The following is a 19,960-nucleotide window of genomic DNA, read 5'->3' as shown; positions in this document are numbered from 1 at the left end:
ACCATTCATAGACTTGGCAGATAACCTTAAAATAAAACATGCCCATATATCATAAACTATGAAATAGTTTTGTTTGTTAGAGTCTCAGTAGCTCTATTTCCCAGTTCTTATTTTTGTTATTTTAAAAATAGGGGCTTGCTCTTTCTCCAGAACTTTTTTGGATTACAATCTTTCTATCTGTGCTCTTTGAGTAGCTGGGATGACAGGCACGTGTTAATATACCCAGCTTTTCATAGATTGAGATAGGGTCTCAACAACTTTTTGCCTGAGCTAGCCTTCAACTGTAATTCTCCTAATAGTCTGCCTCCCAAGTAGCTAAGATTACAGGCATAAACCACCTCAGCTGATTAGATTCTAACTGTTAGAGGATGAAAATATGAAAAAATTATGCTGTAATATTAAACAGATTATAAAATGTAAAGAGAGAAAAAAAGTCCTAATTCACCTGGATAAGGAATAGTCTAACTTTGTGTCTTTCCTTGGACTCTCAAGGTCAGGGGAGCAATGAATCAAGGCCACTCCCAAAGCTTTACCTGAATTGTTTAAACTACATTTAGAGAGTCTTCAAGTAATTCTAGTTTCTGAAGTTCTGACAGTGGCCCTGTGAAGACTTAACTGTACACTCTCAAAATAAAAAAAAAGAGAGTAAGAATAACTGCAAAGTCAAACAGCCTCTGGTGAAGGGATAAATGCCAGTGGGAGTCAGAAGGGCTAATGAAGGTGATTAATGTAGCGTCCTAGTTCACATATAAGCAGATGAAATAATACATGGCATACATAAGTATCAACAGAAAGAAAGCTGTGGCTGTTGCTCTTTATATATAAGGGACTAAAGGCTGTAATTCTCTGAGAGATAATCATTACATAGTTTAATTCTCATCACAACAAATAACCTTACAACAGAGAATTCTGTATGACAAAAGTCCTCTCAAGGTTGGCCGACAGTCCATGCATTTCAGGCAATATTTTATGTGAGACTTGGGGTTCACAGGAATGAGAATTGACCTGTATTTCCAAAGGTGAGATTTGAATGATTTCATCTGTAACTCTGAGCCCATGGCACCCTGAGATGGAGCGATGCATGATCCAAACGCAAAGGCAGAGATGAAATTCACTGTGTTTTAAAAGGGCGAAAATTCCTTCCTTTCACTGGGGAACTCTTAGGTCAAGGAGAAACTTCTGACTCAAATCAAGAAATGGAGATCAGAGCTAGTTTCTGGTTTCATTGCAGAGAGGAAAAATGATGCAAATACATGAAGAAGGATGTGAAAATCTCTACCTGACATATCTGCTGGGTAAACTAGACTATAATTGTTAGGGTTTTTTTGAGCCTTAGTTTCTTCTTCTCTAAAATGTGACTAATATCAATCTACTTTCAAGAGGTTGGTAAAAGCCAGATGAAAATACACATGAAGTTTCTAATCCAGAGCCCCCAAAGTTCCTTCATGAAGCTTCCTTCCCTAAGATCTATAGCTTCTGCATATTTTTTTCCACGAAATTAGTTAGAAGATTTATTAAGTGGAAGTTCACAAAGGTATAGACTCACATACAGTCTGGATGAGGTATTGCTTAAAGGAACATTGGAGACAGAGTGGTAGAGTAAGTAGGTCACACTCAAGTATTTACTTAAGTAGGAGAAAGATCTTTGGGCTAAGGAAAGAATATGCAAAAGCTACAAAGTGCTAATGAGCAGGTGTCATCAGTAAGTGAGCTCTGATTCTGTGAGAGCTCATTCTGAGAAATAATAGAACCAAAAATCCTGTCACATTTTTCTAGCTAAGGATGAACTATGGTCACTGCTCTGGCCTATTTTTCTTTTGGGTGATATTCTAAGTGTGGGAGGGTCCTTATGTGGCAATTCCTTAGCTTGTGCTATGTATTACACAATTTCTCCTCAAAAGGATACTGTGCAAGTACTAGACTAGCCTCAATTTAGGAAACATCTGGACAAATAGCTTCATAATATATTCAGTAATAGTTCTCAATATTGTTCTAATTCCTCCAGTTTTTTTATTCTATTGATGTTTGGATAACTAATTTCCTATTTTTCAAAGTATAGGTTGATTAAGTTCGAAGTGACAAAATTCTGTGGCCTCTTTTCAACAACCTTAGTGTCACCCTTTATGAACTAGAGTCTTATGAACATAACCTAAAGGAAAGTCTGTCTTTAAAAAAATGAGTATTGCAACTAGGTTTTTAAATTCTTTTTTTTGGGGGGGGGTCTGGTCGTGGGGCCTGAACTCTGGGCCTGGGCACTGTCCCTCAGCTCTTCAGCTCAAGGCTAGAGCTCTACCACTTCAGCCACAGCACCACTTCTGGCTTTTTGCTTTTTTGCTTATGTGGTGCTGAGGAATCAAATCCAGAACCTCATGCGTGCAAGGCAAGCACTTTACCACTGAGCCACCTTCCCAGCCCCAGTTTTTAAATTCTTTAAAAAAAGTTATCCAAAACCTTGTCAGACCAAGAGATGGCCCAGCATTTCTCAGTCAGAAGATTTCTCCTTGACAGTAAAAAGATATGAGCCAATATTCATTTGCCTAACTAAACAGCACATACAAGCCAGATATGGGTGGCTTACACCTATATTCCTAGATATTCAGGAGGCCTTAGCCTCTGAGATTTGAGGTTCAAAGCCAGCCTGGACAGAAAAGTCTGTAAGACTCCATTTCCAATTAACCAGCAAAATGCCAGACTGGAGGTATAGCTTAAGTGGTAGAATGCCAGCTGTGAGTAATAAAGCCAAACCAGAGCACAAAGCCTTGAGTTCAAGCCCTCATAGCAGCGCGCGCGCGCGCACACACACACACACACACACACACACACACACACACACTCATATAAGCAAAACAAAGAGCTTTCTTAATGAAATGCTATGTTAAAAAAATAGGCTTGGCATGTCTCAGATGTATACGTACTATTAAAACACAGAGAAAAAGGAACTGGAGATTTTAGAGATGAACATCCGTGTGAAGACCAAATGGTTAAAGCGGGAAGGTTAAAATAGCGATAGAACCCAAGTGGCAGCAACAGAAAAGATATTTTAAATTCAGTCTGCACATAGCTGACAAAGTAGGACTCGAATACACAGAGGCATCTCTGGTTCCTGTTCTCTGTTTTAATAACTGCTACCTCCATCCCCATCCCCATCATCTTAAAATGGAGGCAGGAATGAGCACTGGATTGTACACTTTAATCTTACCACCAATAAGGGCGTAAACCTCAAAGCATTTCTGAAGGTGTGCTAACTATCTCAAACCACTAGAGTGCTACTACTCCTGGCTCAGAAATGCACACTTCACTTAATGATCCCTGCTATCCCCCAGAATGGTCGTCTCTCCTAAAACTGAGCCCTTATTTTCTTGCACCAGTAGTATCACATAAAACTGAGCCCTTATTTTCTTGCACCAGTAGTATCACACTAACAGTTTATTACACATGTTGAGGTCCCCACAGGCTGTGGGAAGTGAAATACAATTGTAATTATAAGAGAAGTCATGGGAAGGAAGCATAGAAAGAGTTACAGAGCTGAGAAACACTGTTCCTCAGAAGAGCTGCCACCCCACCCAGGAAGAATCAGGACTGCCTAGAAAGTGACCTCACAGGAGCAATCAGGTGCCTGCACAGAGGCTGGGCAGTGTCCCTGCCCTCCTTCCTGTGTCCCACCTGTCCCAGTGGGCAGGCAGTTGCACAGGGAGGAGCTGAGAGAAGAGCAGCCAGAGCACAAGGGCTGCCAGCATCAGCTGCTTCCAGCTAGCACTCTCTCCTTCTCTGCCTCCCTCCCTCCTGCTGGCTGAGGGCTCTGGGTAGCTCTGGGTAGTCCAATGATGCCCATAACAGCCTCAATGCCCACTGGGCACTTGGGCCAACCCCCACTGTACGCACACCCCATGCTGTCCATACCTTTACTCTGGGGAGGGTTCTGACTCCGGTCCCGGAGGACGTTGATCTGGTAGACAGCTCCATAAGGCTCAAAAAGTTCTTTCAGCTCCTTTTCTGACCACGACCGGGGGATCTGTCCGACAAACATCTTAATGGCATCTGGGTCTGGCTGGTCTGAGTGATCCAAAGCTCCGTTCATCTTGTTGGCTGTGCCGTTACTGTCAAAAACGGAACCAGGAGCCAGAGTTAGGGCTGCAGGGTGAGGGACGGGAAGAAAAAAAGAGTGGGGGTGGGGGTGAGGCGGCGGAAGGAAGAGGAAGAGGAGCACAGGGGAAAGTGCCCAACGAGTGGTAGAAATTGGATGAACTAAAACAAAGCAGAGGCACCATTAGGTCGCTCTTCGGCGGCAGTAAGGAGGCTTTCACTGCATGCTGTTCAGCACTGCCTCCTGAGCACAGGGCAGCGCTGGGCTGCCTGTCACCCAGGGCGTGGACATCTCAGAACCAGGCTTGGGAGGCAGCTGCGAGTTAAGTGCAGGTCTCAATCTGCCAGGCTGCCATCAACACGGCAGAGCAGAGGCAGCGTTATCAGCTCTGCGTTCACTGTCACTGGGAAAGAAAGGCAGGGTTGGGTGTCTGCTGGATCTCTTTCCCTTTTCCCCCACTCCCACCCTTTTTTGGAGATTTTTGGAAGAGAGGAGAGAGGTGGTAATAATAAAGTCACATGGGAAGAAAATGAAAACACTTGGCAGTTGTCAGATGACTAATGCAAGATGCTGGTGATGAATTTGCAGAGTGCGCGAGGCATCCATGTGTGCATCAAATTAGTACGTTGTTGCTGCTCAGAATGGAAAGCGCTCCAGCCACGCAGCTCAGTGCTGCTGATTGGCTGCCCACACTGGAGAAAAGGGCTGGAGCTGGGAGGGGGCTCCCTTTAAAAAGCACATTGTTTAAGGGACCCGGGCACAAAGGGCTTAATTCACAGAGGCAAAAGCATCTCAGAATCGCCTTTGTGCTGAAAAAGAAAAAAAAAAAAAAGCAGCCCCAGAAAGTTGAGTTCCCACTAAAGGACACTGAATATTTCAAATCTTTCACACTCCATAAATTGCTCTCTGTATATCTGACTTCCAGATGTAGCACTTAAGTTCTAAACAATCACATGTTGGGGGGGGGGGGAGAGTCTGTCTTTTCTTCTCTGAGCTTCAGTAAATATTTGGGACTGATACAAAGAAAAAAACCATAAGCTTTTACACCTCTGTCTTCCTAATGTTGTTTCCCAAATTCCTGTTTGAAGGACAGTATTTGTTTGAGGCCTGCAGTTCTGGTCACCATCATGCAATATGAAGACATTCCTTCTTTCCTTGACCTCTCATTGGAACTACAGTAAATTATCAAAGCAAAATCACATAGCTTTTTCTTCTCTGTCTCCCCACATATGGTACTGTATACCAGCTACTCTGCCAAGAAGACGACTCAATGAACGCCTCTCAACAGCACTCATTTGCAGTGCAGAGCTCTTGGTTCAGCTACTCAGCTCAAAATACAAGGTGCTGGAAGAGCTGAAAGTGGACAGACCCCTAGCAGCACCTACACAGCCCTGTCGGTGACCACCCAGCTCAGTGCAAAAGGTTAAAAGGGGAAACAGTGACTACAACCCAACTGTAAATGGCAGATGTGATTCTTCTGAAGCCTCAGGGAAATATTCAACAAATAATCCAAAAAGAACACTTTAAATCTTTGGCGGGTCTAGCCTTATCTTGTATACTTTGGAAGAAAGAAAAGAACACGAATGCCCCTAAGCCGAGGGAAAAGAGAAATCTCGAATTAGATTTAATCTAAAGAGGAAAATGATGGCAAATATTCTTTGCTAGGTCTGGCCTCCGATTTCTACTTCTTATCCCCTTATTTTACCACTTTGTTTTATCCTTGTGATAAACAATCAGACTGTCTCACTTGAAGCATTTTTGGAGCTTTCTCTAATCAGCCTTATTGTTATAAAAATGTTCTGCTGAATAAAATACTGAGCACAGAATCTTCTTTCATCAATTTAGGTATAATGTAATGGTTGTTTATATTAGAGCTGTTCTTATGCACCTATACTTCTTGTCTACTCGCTCTGAGAATTCAATGAGCACTTTAACCCTGTGAAGCTGTGCCTGTGAGGCAGGGGGTGGTGGCAGAGGCCAATGCAGCACAGAAGCAGTGTTCACAGCACAATGAGAACCGAGAGTGTGGCAAGACTTATTTCTGGGACAGGAAGGACTTGTGGTTATTGCTGTTGACAACTAGCTAGAGTGCAAGGAGGAAGGTACTGCCACAGGTCTTAGCTAACCGAGAAGAAGCTCAAAAAGAAAAAGAAAGAAAAGAGTTGCATCTTGTCTGTACAGACCATGATTAATATTAGACGAGGTAGGCCATGGCACACTGTCCTAATATCTAAACTTAGAATTCTAGAGCAAACATTCCTCAGTGTTTCTTTTTGAGAAAGGCCTATGCCTTTCTCAAAAAACATAAACCACTGAGTGATATAAAAGGACAAGAGCTGAGAAGGTTGAAGGTTTGTATCCTAGATCTTAAGTTCACTATTACCATCCCCCTCAGTCAGCTGACTGTCCTGTAATAATAATACATTTTACATACTAGATACTGTGTTCCATGCTTTACATTTTAAAACTCTCATTGCAATTCTATGACAAAGTAATTTTTCAGATGTCAACATCTAAGAAATAATATCCTTTCCTAAGGTTACAAGCTTATAAATTATAGAACTAGAATGCAAACCCAGGTACACTGAGCTGCAAAGTATTTCTAATCTACTATGTGGCCTTCTATTCAGTCTGATTTGTGTTGACAGTGAACATCTCATAGAAAATGAATAAGAAGACAAAATCAAGAGCAAGTCTTACTGGATCCCAAGAATCACATTGCAAACATACAGTAGCACTAAAAGAGGTACTTTCTTCCTTCCATTTGTGGGAAAAAATGGTGCAAAGCACTGGATTTGGGTCCTTTAAGGCTACTTTAAAATCTCTGTCTTCTCAATTATCACCTAAGAGTGTTTCAGTCCCCATTTATCTCTTTTTAAAAAAATTTTATTGTAAAGGTGATATACAGGAGTTAGTTATATAAGTCAGGTAGTAAGTACTTTTTTTTTGGACAGTGTTACTCCCTCCCTCATTTTCTCCTAGTTTTTGCCTTCACTTCTTTATTCCTGCAGCATCACACTGTGGAGTATCTTTCATGCATAGTTACTTGTATTTTTGCAAATAACCTCTCAATTATATGCATAAAGTGCTAAGGTCACTACAATCCTATCCTTAAGTAACTCCAATCATGTCTATTTGTTGGATCAGTTAAAAATACCATCACCACACCTTTCGTCCCAGTGAGAAGCTTTTATTTGGAACAGGTGGTATATCTCACTGACTACTCCCCATTGTTAACCTCATACCAAGAGAATCCTATGTCTTCTTACACACTGGTTAATTTCCCTGTAATCCATCAAAGCTTCCAAACTGTAGCTTGTTTCTAGATACTCAATGATTCCTTTTGCACTTTTGATGTGGGTGCAGACACTTCTAAACAAGCCAGAAATTATATCTTTGAAGTTAAACCTTTGGGGCTTACTTATAAGAGGCTATATAAAGCCAATGTGTTCCTCACAGACAATAACTAAGGGCACAAGTTCTCAAACCTCTGAAAGATCCTCAGAGTAAAACTTTTGATTTACTTACTTATTTTGGCAATACCTTGAATTGAACTCAGGGCCTTTACCCAGCTGGCACTTTAGTATTTGAGCCATATCTCCATACCTGCTTTTTGCTGGTTGTTTAGAGATGGGATCTCATGGACTTTTCTGCCTGCCTGAGATGGACCTTGATCCTCTAGATCTCAACCTTCTGAGTAGCTAGGATTACAGGCATGAGCCATAGTGCCTGGCTCAGTAAGATCTTTAACTTAAGAATCTGATTGGCTTAGGCAGTTAGACTAGCCTGTTTCTCCTTAGTCATCATTAGCACATTAGTACACAGTACGTTCTAAAATGCAGACACTTAAGTTTCAAATTCAAATAATAACAACTGAAGGCCTACTACTCTGTCAGGAATTTTTGTCAAGTACTTGACATACTATATCATAGTTTCAGTTAGAATCATCTTCATTTTGGAGTTGAAGCAACTGATTGTCATAGAGGTAATGTGCCTTTTCCAATGTCATACCTTAAGGAAAAGGACTATAGAATGTGGATTTATCCAAAGTCATCTCCTCCTATCTTCTCCAGTATAGTGATCCTGAGTGCCAATTCAGCTTTGGCTCTTGTCAAGGGAGTCACTGGAAAGCTCCTTTGGGACAGATGCCATATGGAATGAGACCATAAGTCGGAGAGTATGAAGCCAGTGAATATTGTTACTATCAGTCTCTAAGCCAAGATGAAAGCATAATGATGTTGGGGGCAAAAAAATCAGAATGCTTACTTCTTGCTTGTAGCACAGCACTGACCTATTTCCCTACTTTATTTTCTAGTAAAATGAACTAGATAAAAAATGGATTTGCAAATTTTTCTGAGGTGCCTCTAAAGAAGTTAAATATCATTAAAATATAACAACTGACTCAATATACTATTAATTCCAGGGCAATAAGCTTTTTATAAGGGCAATTGATTTGTGGGTTTCCTTTCGGAGAAAAGAAATGAGAAATAAGATTTCTAATCTTCCAGTTTGTAAAAAGAAGATCAATAAATTTACAAAATGGCTACAAGAAATGTCACATGGCCATAAATAGCTGTATTAATGTTCCCCAAAATGACATAAAATGTCATCTTCAGCACATATGCTTAACCAAAAACTATACAAAAAGATGACTGTCTTAGGAAAGTGTTGTCTGAAGATAGCTAATCCCTTGGTACTTATCTATAATTTTATTATTCCAGTATTTTTATTGTTGTTCTTTGGAGTGGCTTACATGCTACAAAACTGTGTGCCATGACAGAAATGACCCAAAGCTGAACAATCCATTGTGGCATTGCAGTGAATAGCTTTCATGTAGCTATCAAGTACTTCAAATGTGGCTTATCAGTGGAAGACTTTAATTTTTATTTTATTTAAATGGTCCAGACACAAATGTATTTCTCCCTTAAAAAAACTGATTGGAGTTGAAATTCAGCTATATGTATCAGTCTGTGGAGGTGCTTTGTAAAAGTAGTAATGCAAAGCCAGAAAAATGATATTATTAGTAGAGGTGCTCAACTGCAGGTTGATGGATAGGAGGCTGGCTAGCCTGGGTTCTGGTCCTGATTTACTTGACCTGTGTGACCTCAAGCAAATCACATAAATACCCTGTAACTCAGTTTCCTCTCTTGTAAGAAGAGATAAAAAGAAGCTTCAATCTGATTCTTAATTTCTGTAATTCTGTGGATTTGGCTTACATGCAGAGCCTGACTTATGGAAAAGATGATTTAAATAATACGATCAGCTACCTGAAACCCTGGTATTATTTTTGCCTTGCATGTCCAATTCATTCTTTTCCAAGCTCACGGACAACTATGCAGAGGTCAGAGAGTAGACAAGGTGTCATGTAATACAGGTGTGGGAAGAATCACAGGCTCAGACAGAGCTGTGAGTGGCCAGCTGTTAGGGGTGTTGCTAGAGAACTATCCATCTCAATTTGAGTCAGGGCTCTTTCTAACAACCTTAGCTGATGTCCCCTCATTTCAGTCAGCTGACCAGTCACGCTTTCAAAGGACACTCCAATCATTTTCTTAGGATCACTGTGTAACAGCACATTCAAGCCTGAGCTGCCCTCAGTAAAAGCAGAGGAAACACCTGGTAATGGGTCTGAAAACTCTGTTAGTCTGCAGGATATGCATGAAATTGGGCAATATTCACTGCACTGCCTTCTACATAGTCTTCTACATTGTCCATTTGGGTGTTGGGCATTTTCTCTTCACAGACTGACATCTCAGCACTTGGAAAATAGGCAGTACTTCCTGCTGGAGGGCAGGAAGACCTGCCAAAACCACACCCACTCCATCTTTAGGATGTTCAATCACTTTAACTTTACCACAGTAATTAAAAATTTCTCATTTGCTCTTCAACCTCAAGCTCTGGGAACTGCAATGCCTTTCAAAATGTACCACGCGGGCTGGGAAGGTGGTTCAGTGGTAGAACGCTTGCCTTGCATGCATGAGGTCCTGGGTTCGATTCCTCAACACCACATATGCAGAAAAAAAAGCCGGAAGTGGTGCTGTGGCTCAAATGGTAGAGCACTAGACTTGAGGTAAAGAGCTGAGGGACAGTGCTCAGGACCAGAGTTCAGGCCCACGACTGGATCCCCAAAAAAATGTACCACTCAATCATTGCAACGAAGAAGACCCCCATCTCCACTTTTCAACAGGGCACAGCTTGTTTCTTGGTCTGAACAGCTGTGTCCTAACTATAGTTGACCAGAGGTACTGAGATGCTTTTGGTAAAATTAAAACTCCCCAGATATCAGTTTTAACACCAAAAAGATATGAAAAAAAGACACTCTTGTATTTAACTGGAAGGTATTGTTAGTATTTGTTGTGTATAGTAAAATAGTTTCAATTACAACTACATCAATTACAGAATGAGGCCCCAAATCTCTGAAGTGAGACAGACATTTATCAGCTAGTGAATACCTCAAAGAGACAAAAGCCTTCTCCACTGCTCAAAGTTTAAGTCAATTAGTTCTCTGGAAGAAAAGGTTCATGGTTACTTTATGCTCAATTCCTAATATGCTCCCCAGACTTTGACATAAATTGAATGGAAGGGAGGGAGAGGAGAGAGGAGAGAGGAGAGAGGAGAGAGGAGAGAGGAGAGAGGAGAGAGGAGAGAGGAGAGAGGAGAGAGAGAGAGAGGAGAGAGAGAGAGAGAGAGAGAGAGAGAGAGAGAGAGAGAGAGAGGAGGAGAGAGGAGAGAGGAGAGAGGAGAGAGAGAGAGAGAGAGAGAGAGAGAGAGAGAGTGTGTGTGTGTGTGTGTGTGTGTGTGTGTGTGTGTGTGTGTGTGTGTGTGTGTGTGTGTGTGTGTGTGTGTGTGTGTGTGTGTGTGTGTGTGTGTGTGTGTGTGTGTGTGTGTGTGTGTGTGTGTGTGTGTGTGTGTGTGTGTGTGTGTGTGTCCGTCCCAGGGTTTAAACTCAAGTGCTGAATGCAATCTCTGAGTTTTGCTCAAGGCTAGTGCTCTTCTACCTGAGTCATGCCTTTACTTCCAGCTTTTTGTTGCTTACTTGGAGATAAGAGTCTAATGAACATTCCTGCCAGGGAATGTACATTGCTTCAAGCAGCAATTTCTCAGATCTCAGCCTCTGAAGTGGTAAGGATTACAAGAGTGAGCCACCCAGCAATAAAAGTAATTTTTTAGGAATGCACAAGGCATTTTCTTTCACAGACAAGTAGGAAAGAAGGCACTGCTATTTTACTAGGGTTAATACTGGGTTGTATTTGGTGGGAGGTCTAAAAGCTATACATCTGTTTGCCAAGATAAAATGCAGCCATGACTTGTAGGGAATTTTCCTGCAGAAAAGGTCACAGAATACCAATGTTTGGGCTCAACAAGTAAAAGGGGAACTTGATTACCTTCTTCAACTTGATTGCTGGTAAAAAGTAGAAAGCGGGAAAATTTCCACAAAGAAGCAAATTTGGGAGGCATGCAGGGGTATCTGGTAGGTGAACATACAATAATTCTTGCTGGGAAGGGACTGAAGCTAGATAGCCCCCATCTGGAAACTCATTTCCTTCTGTGATTTGTCAGAAATAGTTCAGTGGACTTTAGGGAGGAGCAAGAGGCATTTGCACAGAGAGGGTAGTTGTTTCAGATGAACTTTTAGAAATGGCAACAGGGAAATAATCTTCCTCAAAAAAGACCTACAAGGGATTTCACATTTCCAAAGTGCTTTAGGGGCTCAATGTGATAAGTCTTCTCCTGGTTGACTGGGGTTAGTTTTGTGGCCCCCATGTTACAGATGAGAAGAAAAGCCAGCCAGGAGGTCCATTCTCGGATACACTTCCTGCCCTAGTGGTAGATCCATGGTGCTTGCCCAGTTTGACTTACTTGCTGAATACCGATAAACTTACTTCTCTGCTGTGGGGAAGTAGCTGGAAATGGCTCTTTTGGATGATTGAGAAGCGATTATTTTAGCTATCAATTAACTAAAAAGTGAATCATTACAAATGAAGATAAATGTCAGGTCCACATTTTTGTGGGGTGGATGGTGGTAGTGCTGGGGATAAAATGCAGTGTATTATGTATGACAGTCAAACACTGTACCACTGAGCTGTATCTTCAAACTATGGGACCATACTTTCCAAAATGAAAACTGATTTAATAAATATAGCCCTCCCTCCTATCATAGTCTGGCAGCAAGTAATGACAATAAGGGCTGCATGTCAAGAGAAGTAAACGACACAGACATGCCTGCCAAGTTCTAACCACAGTGATTACTAAGGAAAACAACTCCTGAGTTAGCAGGAGTTCATCTGGACTTATTTGTGCAACAGACAATTATCAAGGTAGATTTATAAGCCCTTCACTCACTGCAAAAAAATCATTGGTTGGGCAAAGCAAAGATTTCTCCTTGCAGAGTTTCAAACCCTCTGCAAGTTATTCTTACATAAAATCATTCCTTTCCTTCTCATTCTTAGTTATTGATGAGTTGCTTTATGTCAGGCACCTCATAGGTTTGAAAGAGAGAGGTCTGAAAAACATGTAAGTTATGCCCTTAAGCTGCTCATAGCCAATGAGAAAAGACAGACATCGACACAATATAAAACCCAAATCCAAGGTGATACGGCCTATAATAGAGCCTTGGATAGGGATTTACAACAGTGAGAAACAAGTGACTAATTCAGCTAAGGGAACTGGACATTCAGTGTTCTAAACCATTCATGGGGTCTATGTTTAAATGGAATTTGAAAGAAAGAGCAAAGCTGGAGGCTGATAAACTATATGTTCAAAAAAAGAAAAAGAAAAGAGTGGCTCTATCAAAGAAGCTGAAGCTTTAAGCAATCCAGCTCCAGAGTAGCTCCCCTCTTCCACAAAATGCTTGTAAGACCCACAAGCTGATGAGCCCCAGCATGGACCCCTGCTTGGGTTGGTGGTCATATATACTACAGAAATTGCCCAATGGGCACAGCCTAGTCTCTCAACCCACGCTTATAATGTATAGCTTGGGAAACTGTGGTACAAAATCTCTCATGTCTCCATTCTTGCACTACATAAACTTCTGGACAGAGGTTCCCTTTGTCAAATATTCCTGTCTTTCACCATGACACTATGACGATGACTTATCTGATCTTGACCATTTCACTCTGACAGAACACTCAAGTACCACTTCAAATTCAGCACACCTAAAAATAACCTTTTCCTGTCTGCTTTGCCTCCAATGAAGTTTCATGTTTAACTATCCTGTTATTCTTACTAGTTCAGATTCTCCCCACACCCCAACAATCTGAGAACAGAAGCAGTCTCACATAGACATGTATATAATACAGACTGTGCTGACCTCTTCTTCCCTTCTTTGACCATTGATCCTACTTACATACTCTCAACAGACACATGCTGAAACTCAGATTCTTGATGACATGGATGCCTTCTTCAAGCATAAACTTAATAAATACTTAAGGCGCCATTCACAGAATCAGAGCATTACTAAAGTGCTGAGGATATATCATTAGTAAAATGGGGATAAAAATATCTCTTACAGAGCTTATATTCTAGAAGGAAACAAAAACAAACAATAAAAATAGAACATCAGATAACTAAGAGAAAGATCATGTCAATGGGGAAAATAAAGCAGGGAGGTGAGAGAGTGTCAAGTGCAGGGTTACAAGTTTAAATTAAATGGGAAGAGAAGGTAGGTGAAACAGTGCCTCAAACTCAGTTTCAATATATTTCCAAACCTATTTTCTGAATGAATAGATACATGATTTGACTCAACCATTATAAAGAAAAAAATTATCCTACCTAACATTATACTATTTTTTTTTTTTTGGTCGGCCATGGGGCTTGAACTCTGGGCCTGGGCGCTGTCCCTCAGCTCTCCAGCTCAAAGTGAGCGCTCTACCACTTTAGCTACAGCGCCACTTCCGGTTTTTCTGGTGGTTATTGGAGATAGGAGTCTCACGGTCTCTCCTGCCCTGGCTGGCTTTGAACCGAGATCCTCAGATCTCAGCCTCCTGAGTAGCTAGGATTACAGGCGTGAGCCACCAGCGCCCGGCCTAACATTATACTATTAAATCTGACTGTTGATACACCAATGAATTACTAAGGCATACCTGTTTTTCTCCAAATGCCTGCTGGCTCTACCTGTCCCCCATACAGTCACTGTCCTAATTCTGGCTATCATCCTGTTGGCCAGACAACTAGAAAACTGTTCAGTGATCTTTCCTTCTGGACTATGGGACTAAGACTTTGCTGACCTACGTGCTTGCCTGGCATTCAGAACTCTATCTAACTTCTGTTAAATCTTGATTATCAGTCTATTCAGTATTCATTTTATCATCTATCAATGGCAAGTTTAATCTCAGGTTGGTGTTTTCTCAGCCTGCTTTTGGTCTACCTTTCTCAGTCATAAATGATATGTAATCAAGGAATACAAATGAAATAGAATGCTGTTCTAAAGAAGGCCACCAGAAATATGAGGCATGTAAATTCAGGGGAAATTACTAATGTTTTTTCCTTCCATTTATCTGGAAAATCTAAAGTTGATAGTAAGTGGGAATCAATTATATCATATTAATGACAGTGGTTTAGATCAGAAAACAATCCATTTGTGAAGGAAGTTATAACGTTCTACAGACTAACAATTTATAGGTTTTTGTTATCATTTTCTGATAATCCCTTCAAATGTTTATGTTCATAAAATGACAGCAATAAAGAAAAAAAGTGATCTCACAGGAACCAAAAATCTTTGCACAATGTTTCCTTCCTGATTGACATTCTTTGGACAGTCTTTGCATCAGTTCTTCAAAGATTGTTTTATGAGGTCTTTCCAGAGTCTGGGGTATTTCAAAGCCACAAGAGATTAGAAGATTGCAATAGGTGGGTTCATGTCCTGACAGGCTTCAGACCTAAGACTCACAGAGTCTAGGAGGTAAAAGCCCACTTTTGGCAAAAGCTGACCCGTGTTCTCCAACATTTCCCATAGATAACTGCTTAGCAAATTAACTTATCTGTGTAGTGACAATGTTCTCACCTACTAGACAGTACCATTATGTTCAACAAATTCTGATTAAGGAGGTGGAGACATATATGGTGTAAGAAAAAATTCCTTCAAAATGAGACAAAAGAATTGGTATCTTAAAGGATAAGCTTACCAGTATCATGACAACCTAGTTAATCAAACTGAGTCACTTAGAAGCTAAGATCCTCTCATTCTAATACAACCAGTAAACAAATGTGTACTCTCTATAGTCATTGAATGCTGCAACTTATTTTGTTCATTAGATTAGTCACCTTTGTTTGGGTTTAATTTTACCAAATATCCTCCTCTGTTTTTACCTGTGTTTTTATTGTTTTTCTAGTTGGGATAAATTAGGATGAGGAGAGGCAGATAAGATGAGTTTGTTTTTGAGAGTTAGTTTCTCCAAAGTCAATAATCTATCACTGATTCTGTAGCAAAATTTAATTTTCTCTTCAAGACATTACAAACTATGACTGTGATACCATTAATAACACTAAGTGTGAATTTTCTATCCAGAAATGAGACAGTAAAATGCTCTATAGTGACTGCACTAAATTCCTAGATTGTAGTCCAAAAAACATTTAGCTCTCTGATAGTCTGCTTAATGAAATTTAGAAGATTAACAATGAACCTGGCCAAGTTCAGACAGTTACAAAAAACTTGCAGAGTTCTATGTATTTCTGAAATACAAATATGGAAGTTTGTTATGGAACAAAATCACATCAAAAAGGAAAGTTTAAATGACATTCAACCTTGCTAGTCTATATTATTATTATTATTATTATTATTATTATTATTATTATTATTATTATTATTGCTTTGGTGGTAGTAAGGATTGAACTCTGCTTTGCACTTATTAGCAGTGCTCTAACCACTTGAGCCATAAACCCAGCCTACCTTTTCTAGTTTTTAAATTTCTAGATCATATTGTAATATAAAATCAAGTACTACATTTTGATTTGGAAATCTATAGCTTACCTACCCAGCATGTCAGAAACCCATTTAGCATCTTAAATCAACAATTAAATAGGATCTGACATTTAATTTGCTTATTTCTTAAAATATACATCATCAAATCTAACCCCCTAAACAAATAAGAATAAAAATAGGATTGTGTGCTAAATTATAATGGCTGTTATTCTAAGAGCCTGAATATCATTATATCAAAATTCCCCACAGCTGATTTTTTAAGCCATTTCTTCATTTTTTGACACTACATCTGGCACAATGAATACAGATGATCATGTGTTTATATATCTGTCTAACTGCCTTTCTCAAACACAAAACACAGCCAGATGGAGTCTTTCAGAATCAAATTAATTTCAGATTAATTCACTCTGGACCCGCTCCAGTTTCATGACTCTTCACTTTGAGGCACCAACCAAATCAATGTAAAGTCATGAGCTTGAAAGAACACAGGTTTCCTGGCATCAAGGGAAAAACACAGTATAACTCTCAGGTTGCTTTTCCTTTCCCAAAAGAAATCCATTTAGATACAAGCTGCCAGTTCAAGGACTAATCCACATTTCACTCTGTCAAAATCATCCAGAAAGATCTTCCTTCTGGATACGAACAATATCATGGTTAATTTTACATTAAATATTTAAAATGCCTCATGAGGATTCCACCAAAGACTACTGTCCTCATTACTAACACCAGAACCAAAGATGTTATAACGTGCCATACAGGCAGTCAGACGCAACTATGACAGTATAGAGTTAAATCTAAACACCCAAAGTGCATATTCTCTGTCTCTAGCTGAAACTACTGAAGAAACCATAAACAAATGTAACTAGGCTTTGCTTGCTGTCAATCTTGGTGGATGCCTTTATTATCATACTTGTTTCAATTGCAATTTGGGTTTCCATGGTGACACAACAGTCAGCTCTAGAAAATTATAAGATAAATGTCAGGCAGTGATAACAGTGTTAATGAAGCTTCGGTGACAAGCAGCTCTGTGCTTCAAATAATAAGCCTACTTTCTATTAGCATATGTATAACCTGTCGAAAAAAACCTGGAAGAGAATATTAAAAATCAAGTACTTATCTATCTATATTTAAAGAGAGGGGAGTAACCTCTCTGGAACAGCTTAAACCTGAACCAAATAAAAATTTTAAATAATAATATTGCTTGTTTCTTGGGAAAATTAGACAGTCATAGCTCTAAATGCTGAAATAGCTCTAACTGACATCCCAAAATGCCTTTCTTTACCTTGTCATCGGCAAGATTTCTTAAGAGTGTAGCCCAGGCAATCTGCTTTTGTTTCTGGAAGCTAAGACCTCCACCAAGTCTGTCCATGGCAGATGTTGAGTTTCAGAGAAATGCCAAACTAACCTTGCAGTACCAGGAGTGATACAACCCATCTCTTTATCTCTGCTCGAGCTTTCTAGGTAACTAATTTGATCCCCAGTATCCAGAACCATCCTTGATTATGGTATGGTCAAAGTTGTGACACTAAAATTTTAGGAGAAATCTGAAGCATTCTGAAGACAAAGTGAGAATACAGTACCATTCAAGGAAAAATTGTACTGAAAGAAACAGAAGGAAAATTTCTTTTTTGGGGGGGAGTATAAAACAAGTTAGGAATGAGGAAGATTTTTTTTGTTCTTTTTCATATATATTTTTATTGTAAAAATACTGTAGAGAGGAGTTACAGTTACACAAGTAAGGTAATGAGTACATTTCCTATAGAGCATAGTTACCTCCTCCTTTGTTTTTCCCCTACCATCCCTTCCCTACACACCTCCCCAACTCCTCCCTCATTCCACACCCCATACCCCTCCCCCCGAAATTGTAAAGTTCATTTTCATTTTTCTGTTCTTAAGAACATCTTTTTGGACCCTTAGTTTAAAAAAGCTAAATGATGCTAAAGTTAAAAGAATGGTATTTTTGCAAATCAAAGTCTCTTGACAAAGACCAACAAAGACAAGACCTGTTCATATGAGCTTCTCCTGCAATTAATGCTACTTGACCTTGTTGAAGGACAAACTCTCCATTATTACTTCTTCCCAGCATATTTTCGTCTTTAACTATTTACTGGGAACTTACCACATGCCAGGCACTGGGTTTAGAACACAATGTTGCACATTGTCACTATGTATAAATTTCTCATTGTTTATAGTAGCTTATGCAATTTAATATTCAAGGTTTAAAATAAGGTGCTAAAAAGTTCTTTTCTTCCTGCTCACAGTTTGAGCTATAATGAAATAACATGAGCTGTTTTTCTGCAGAAAGGCAAAAAAAAATTTGTTTTTACAGAAAAACAAGCTACTCAAGTCTTTACCTACAAATTTACTACACTCCTTTCACCCAACTCCAATTTTCGTGAGAGAAGTTAATGGGAACTAGGCCAAGGTGCTAGGCTAAGAACTTTCAGTGTAGCTTTAAAAAAAACAAAACAAAGCAAAAGCAAAACCAAAAACTGCAACTTCTTGCTCCCCACAAAACATTCCTTCTCTTTAGAATGCTCTCTTGTAATTCCGCAGGGCTCTCCCAGATTGTACAAGCCTGCTTCTCATTGGCAACCATGCCAGGGCTAGGAAATGATCAGAGTGCGCGATTCCACTAGAAGCAGAGTAAGAACAAATAGCTTAAACTAGATGTTCTTGCTTTCAGGAAAACAGACTACTTTTCCTAGGAGCCCTTACCTCCACTCTTTCCTGCCTGACAAAATTCACAATTAGATATGAAGACACATATTTTGTTAATGTTTATTCCCGAAGAAACTGCTTCAGTCCTCTGCTTAGTTTATGGCTATAGTGAACTTCTGAGCCTCTTGGGGCTAATCCTCACAGCCATGTGCCAGGGACCCCTATGCTTACCTTACAGGTATGTCTGTAGTAACTGAAAGCTGACAGAGGACCTCCAGAGCGCAAAACAAGCCAAATGCTTTCAAAAAATAACAAAAGCACTGGGCACTGGTGGCCTGTAATCCTAGCTACTCAGAGGGTTGAGATCTGCGAATCACGGTTCAAAGCCAGCCCAGGAGGGAAAGTCCTGAAACTCTTATAAACCACCAGAAAACCAGAAGTGGCACTGTGGCTCAAGTGGTGGAGTGCTAGCTGAAGGGCTGAGGGGCAGGGCTAGGCCCAGAGTTCAAGTCCTATGACAAAAAAAATAGAAAATAGAACACACAACAACAACAACAAAAAAAAAACCCTGTAATATCATCACTTTCTCTCACATTCCCTGTTCTGTTTTCCTGTTACTTTACTCATGGAAAAGACTTGGGAGGAAAACCAATTCAAATACACACAAAACACAGGAACTCTTGCCATATAATTCTTTAGCAGGACTGAAGTGATAATCTGAATCTAGGGAATATACAGGAAAAAAGTAATGAGGTTTAAATTTAATAAGTCGAGTCAGAGGATAATATTTGGACCAGGAAACTTTTAGGTGCAAAATAAAGTCTAGTACTATGTTACTACAAATGAGGTAAAAAACCATATGTAGTCACGGAAACAGAACGTTGCTAAACAACATGCTTTTCTTGAAAACAGTTCTAATCAACTCACTAGTCTCATCTTAAGAACTTTCTGTTTACTGCTCTCTATTTACTTTTGTTCCTGTTAACTTTTCATGGACTCATACCACTGGTGAAAAAGATGCTATGGAACCAAATGTTGAAACTGAAAAGTTACCTGCAATGATTATTCTTGATATTTTAAAATTATTGAAATAATTACTTTTATTTTTAATAACAAGGCATATTACTATAGTTCTTCAGTGTTAAAATGACAGCTCTAAACTGGGACAACCAAAATTGCAATCATAATTTTCCTGAATTGACAGTATTTGCTAAATAGATTCCTTGAAGAGAATACAGTTATACACATGGGAAATAAATAGGAGATTATAATTTAAGTTTGGCATAGCTTTAAAAGTA

The 19,960-nt window shown here is 39.7% G+C and overlaps 1 protein-coding gene across 20 annotated transcripts in view; it reads right to left on the bottom strand.

Moving 5' to 3' along the window:
• Positions 1-19,960, bottom strand: part of Celf2 (CUGBP Elav-like family member 2) — a 778,786-nt gene that overhangs the window by 155,390 nt on the left and 603,436 nt on the right. For 19 of the 20 annotated variants that reach the window (XM_069990343.1, XM_069990336.1, XM_069990333.1 and 16 more), the window contains one exon: positions 3,901-4,097. In XM_069990343.1, coding sequence (XP_069846444.1) covers positions 3,901-4,078 — 178 coding nt within the window. In that variant the 5' untranslated portion in view covers positions 4,079-4,097. Of the gene's footprint in view, positions 1-3,900; positions 4,098-4,265; positions 4,626-19,960 lie in introns of those variants that run through there. The other variant, XM_069990345.1, reaches the window with a different exon arrangement.

The sequence above is a fragment of the Dipodomys merriami genome, unplaced genomic scaffold, assembly GCF_024711535.1.
Source record: "Dipodomys merriami isolate MVZ:Mamm:240054 unplaced genomic scaffold, mDipMer1.0.p SCAF_4, whole genome shotgun sequence".
Classification (NCBI taxonomy): domain Eukaryota; kingdom Metazoa; phylum Chordata; class Mammalia; order Rodentia; family Heteromyidae; genus Dipodomys; species Dipodomys merriami.
This window is presented reverse-complemented; position numbering and strand designations above follow the sequence as displayed.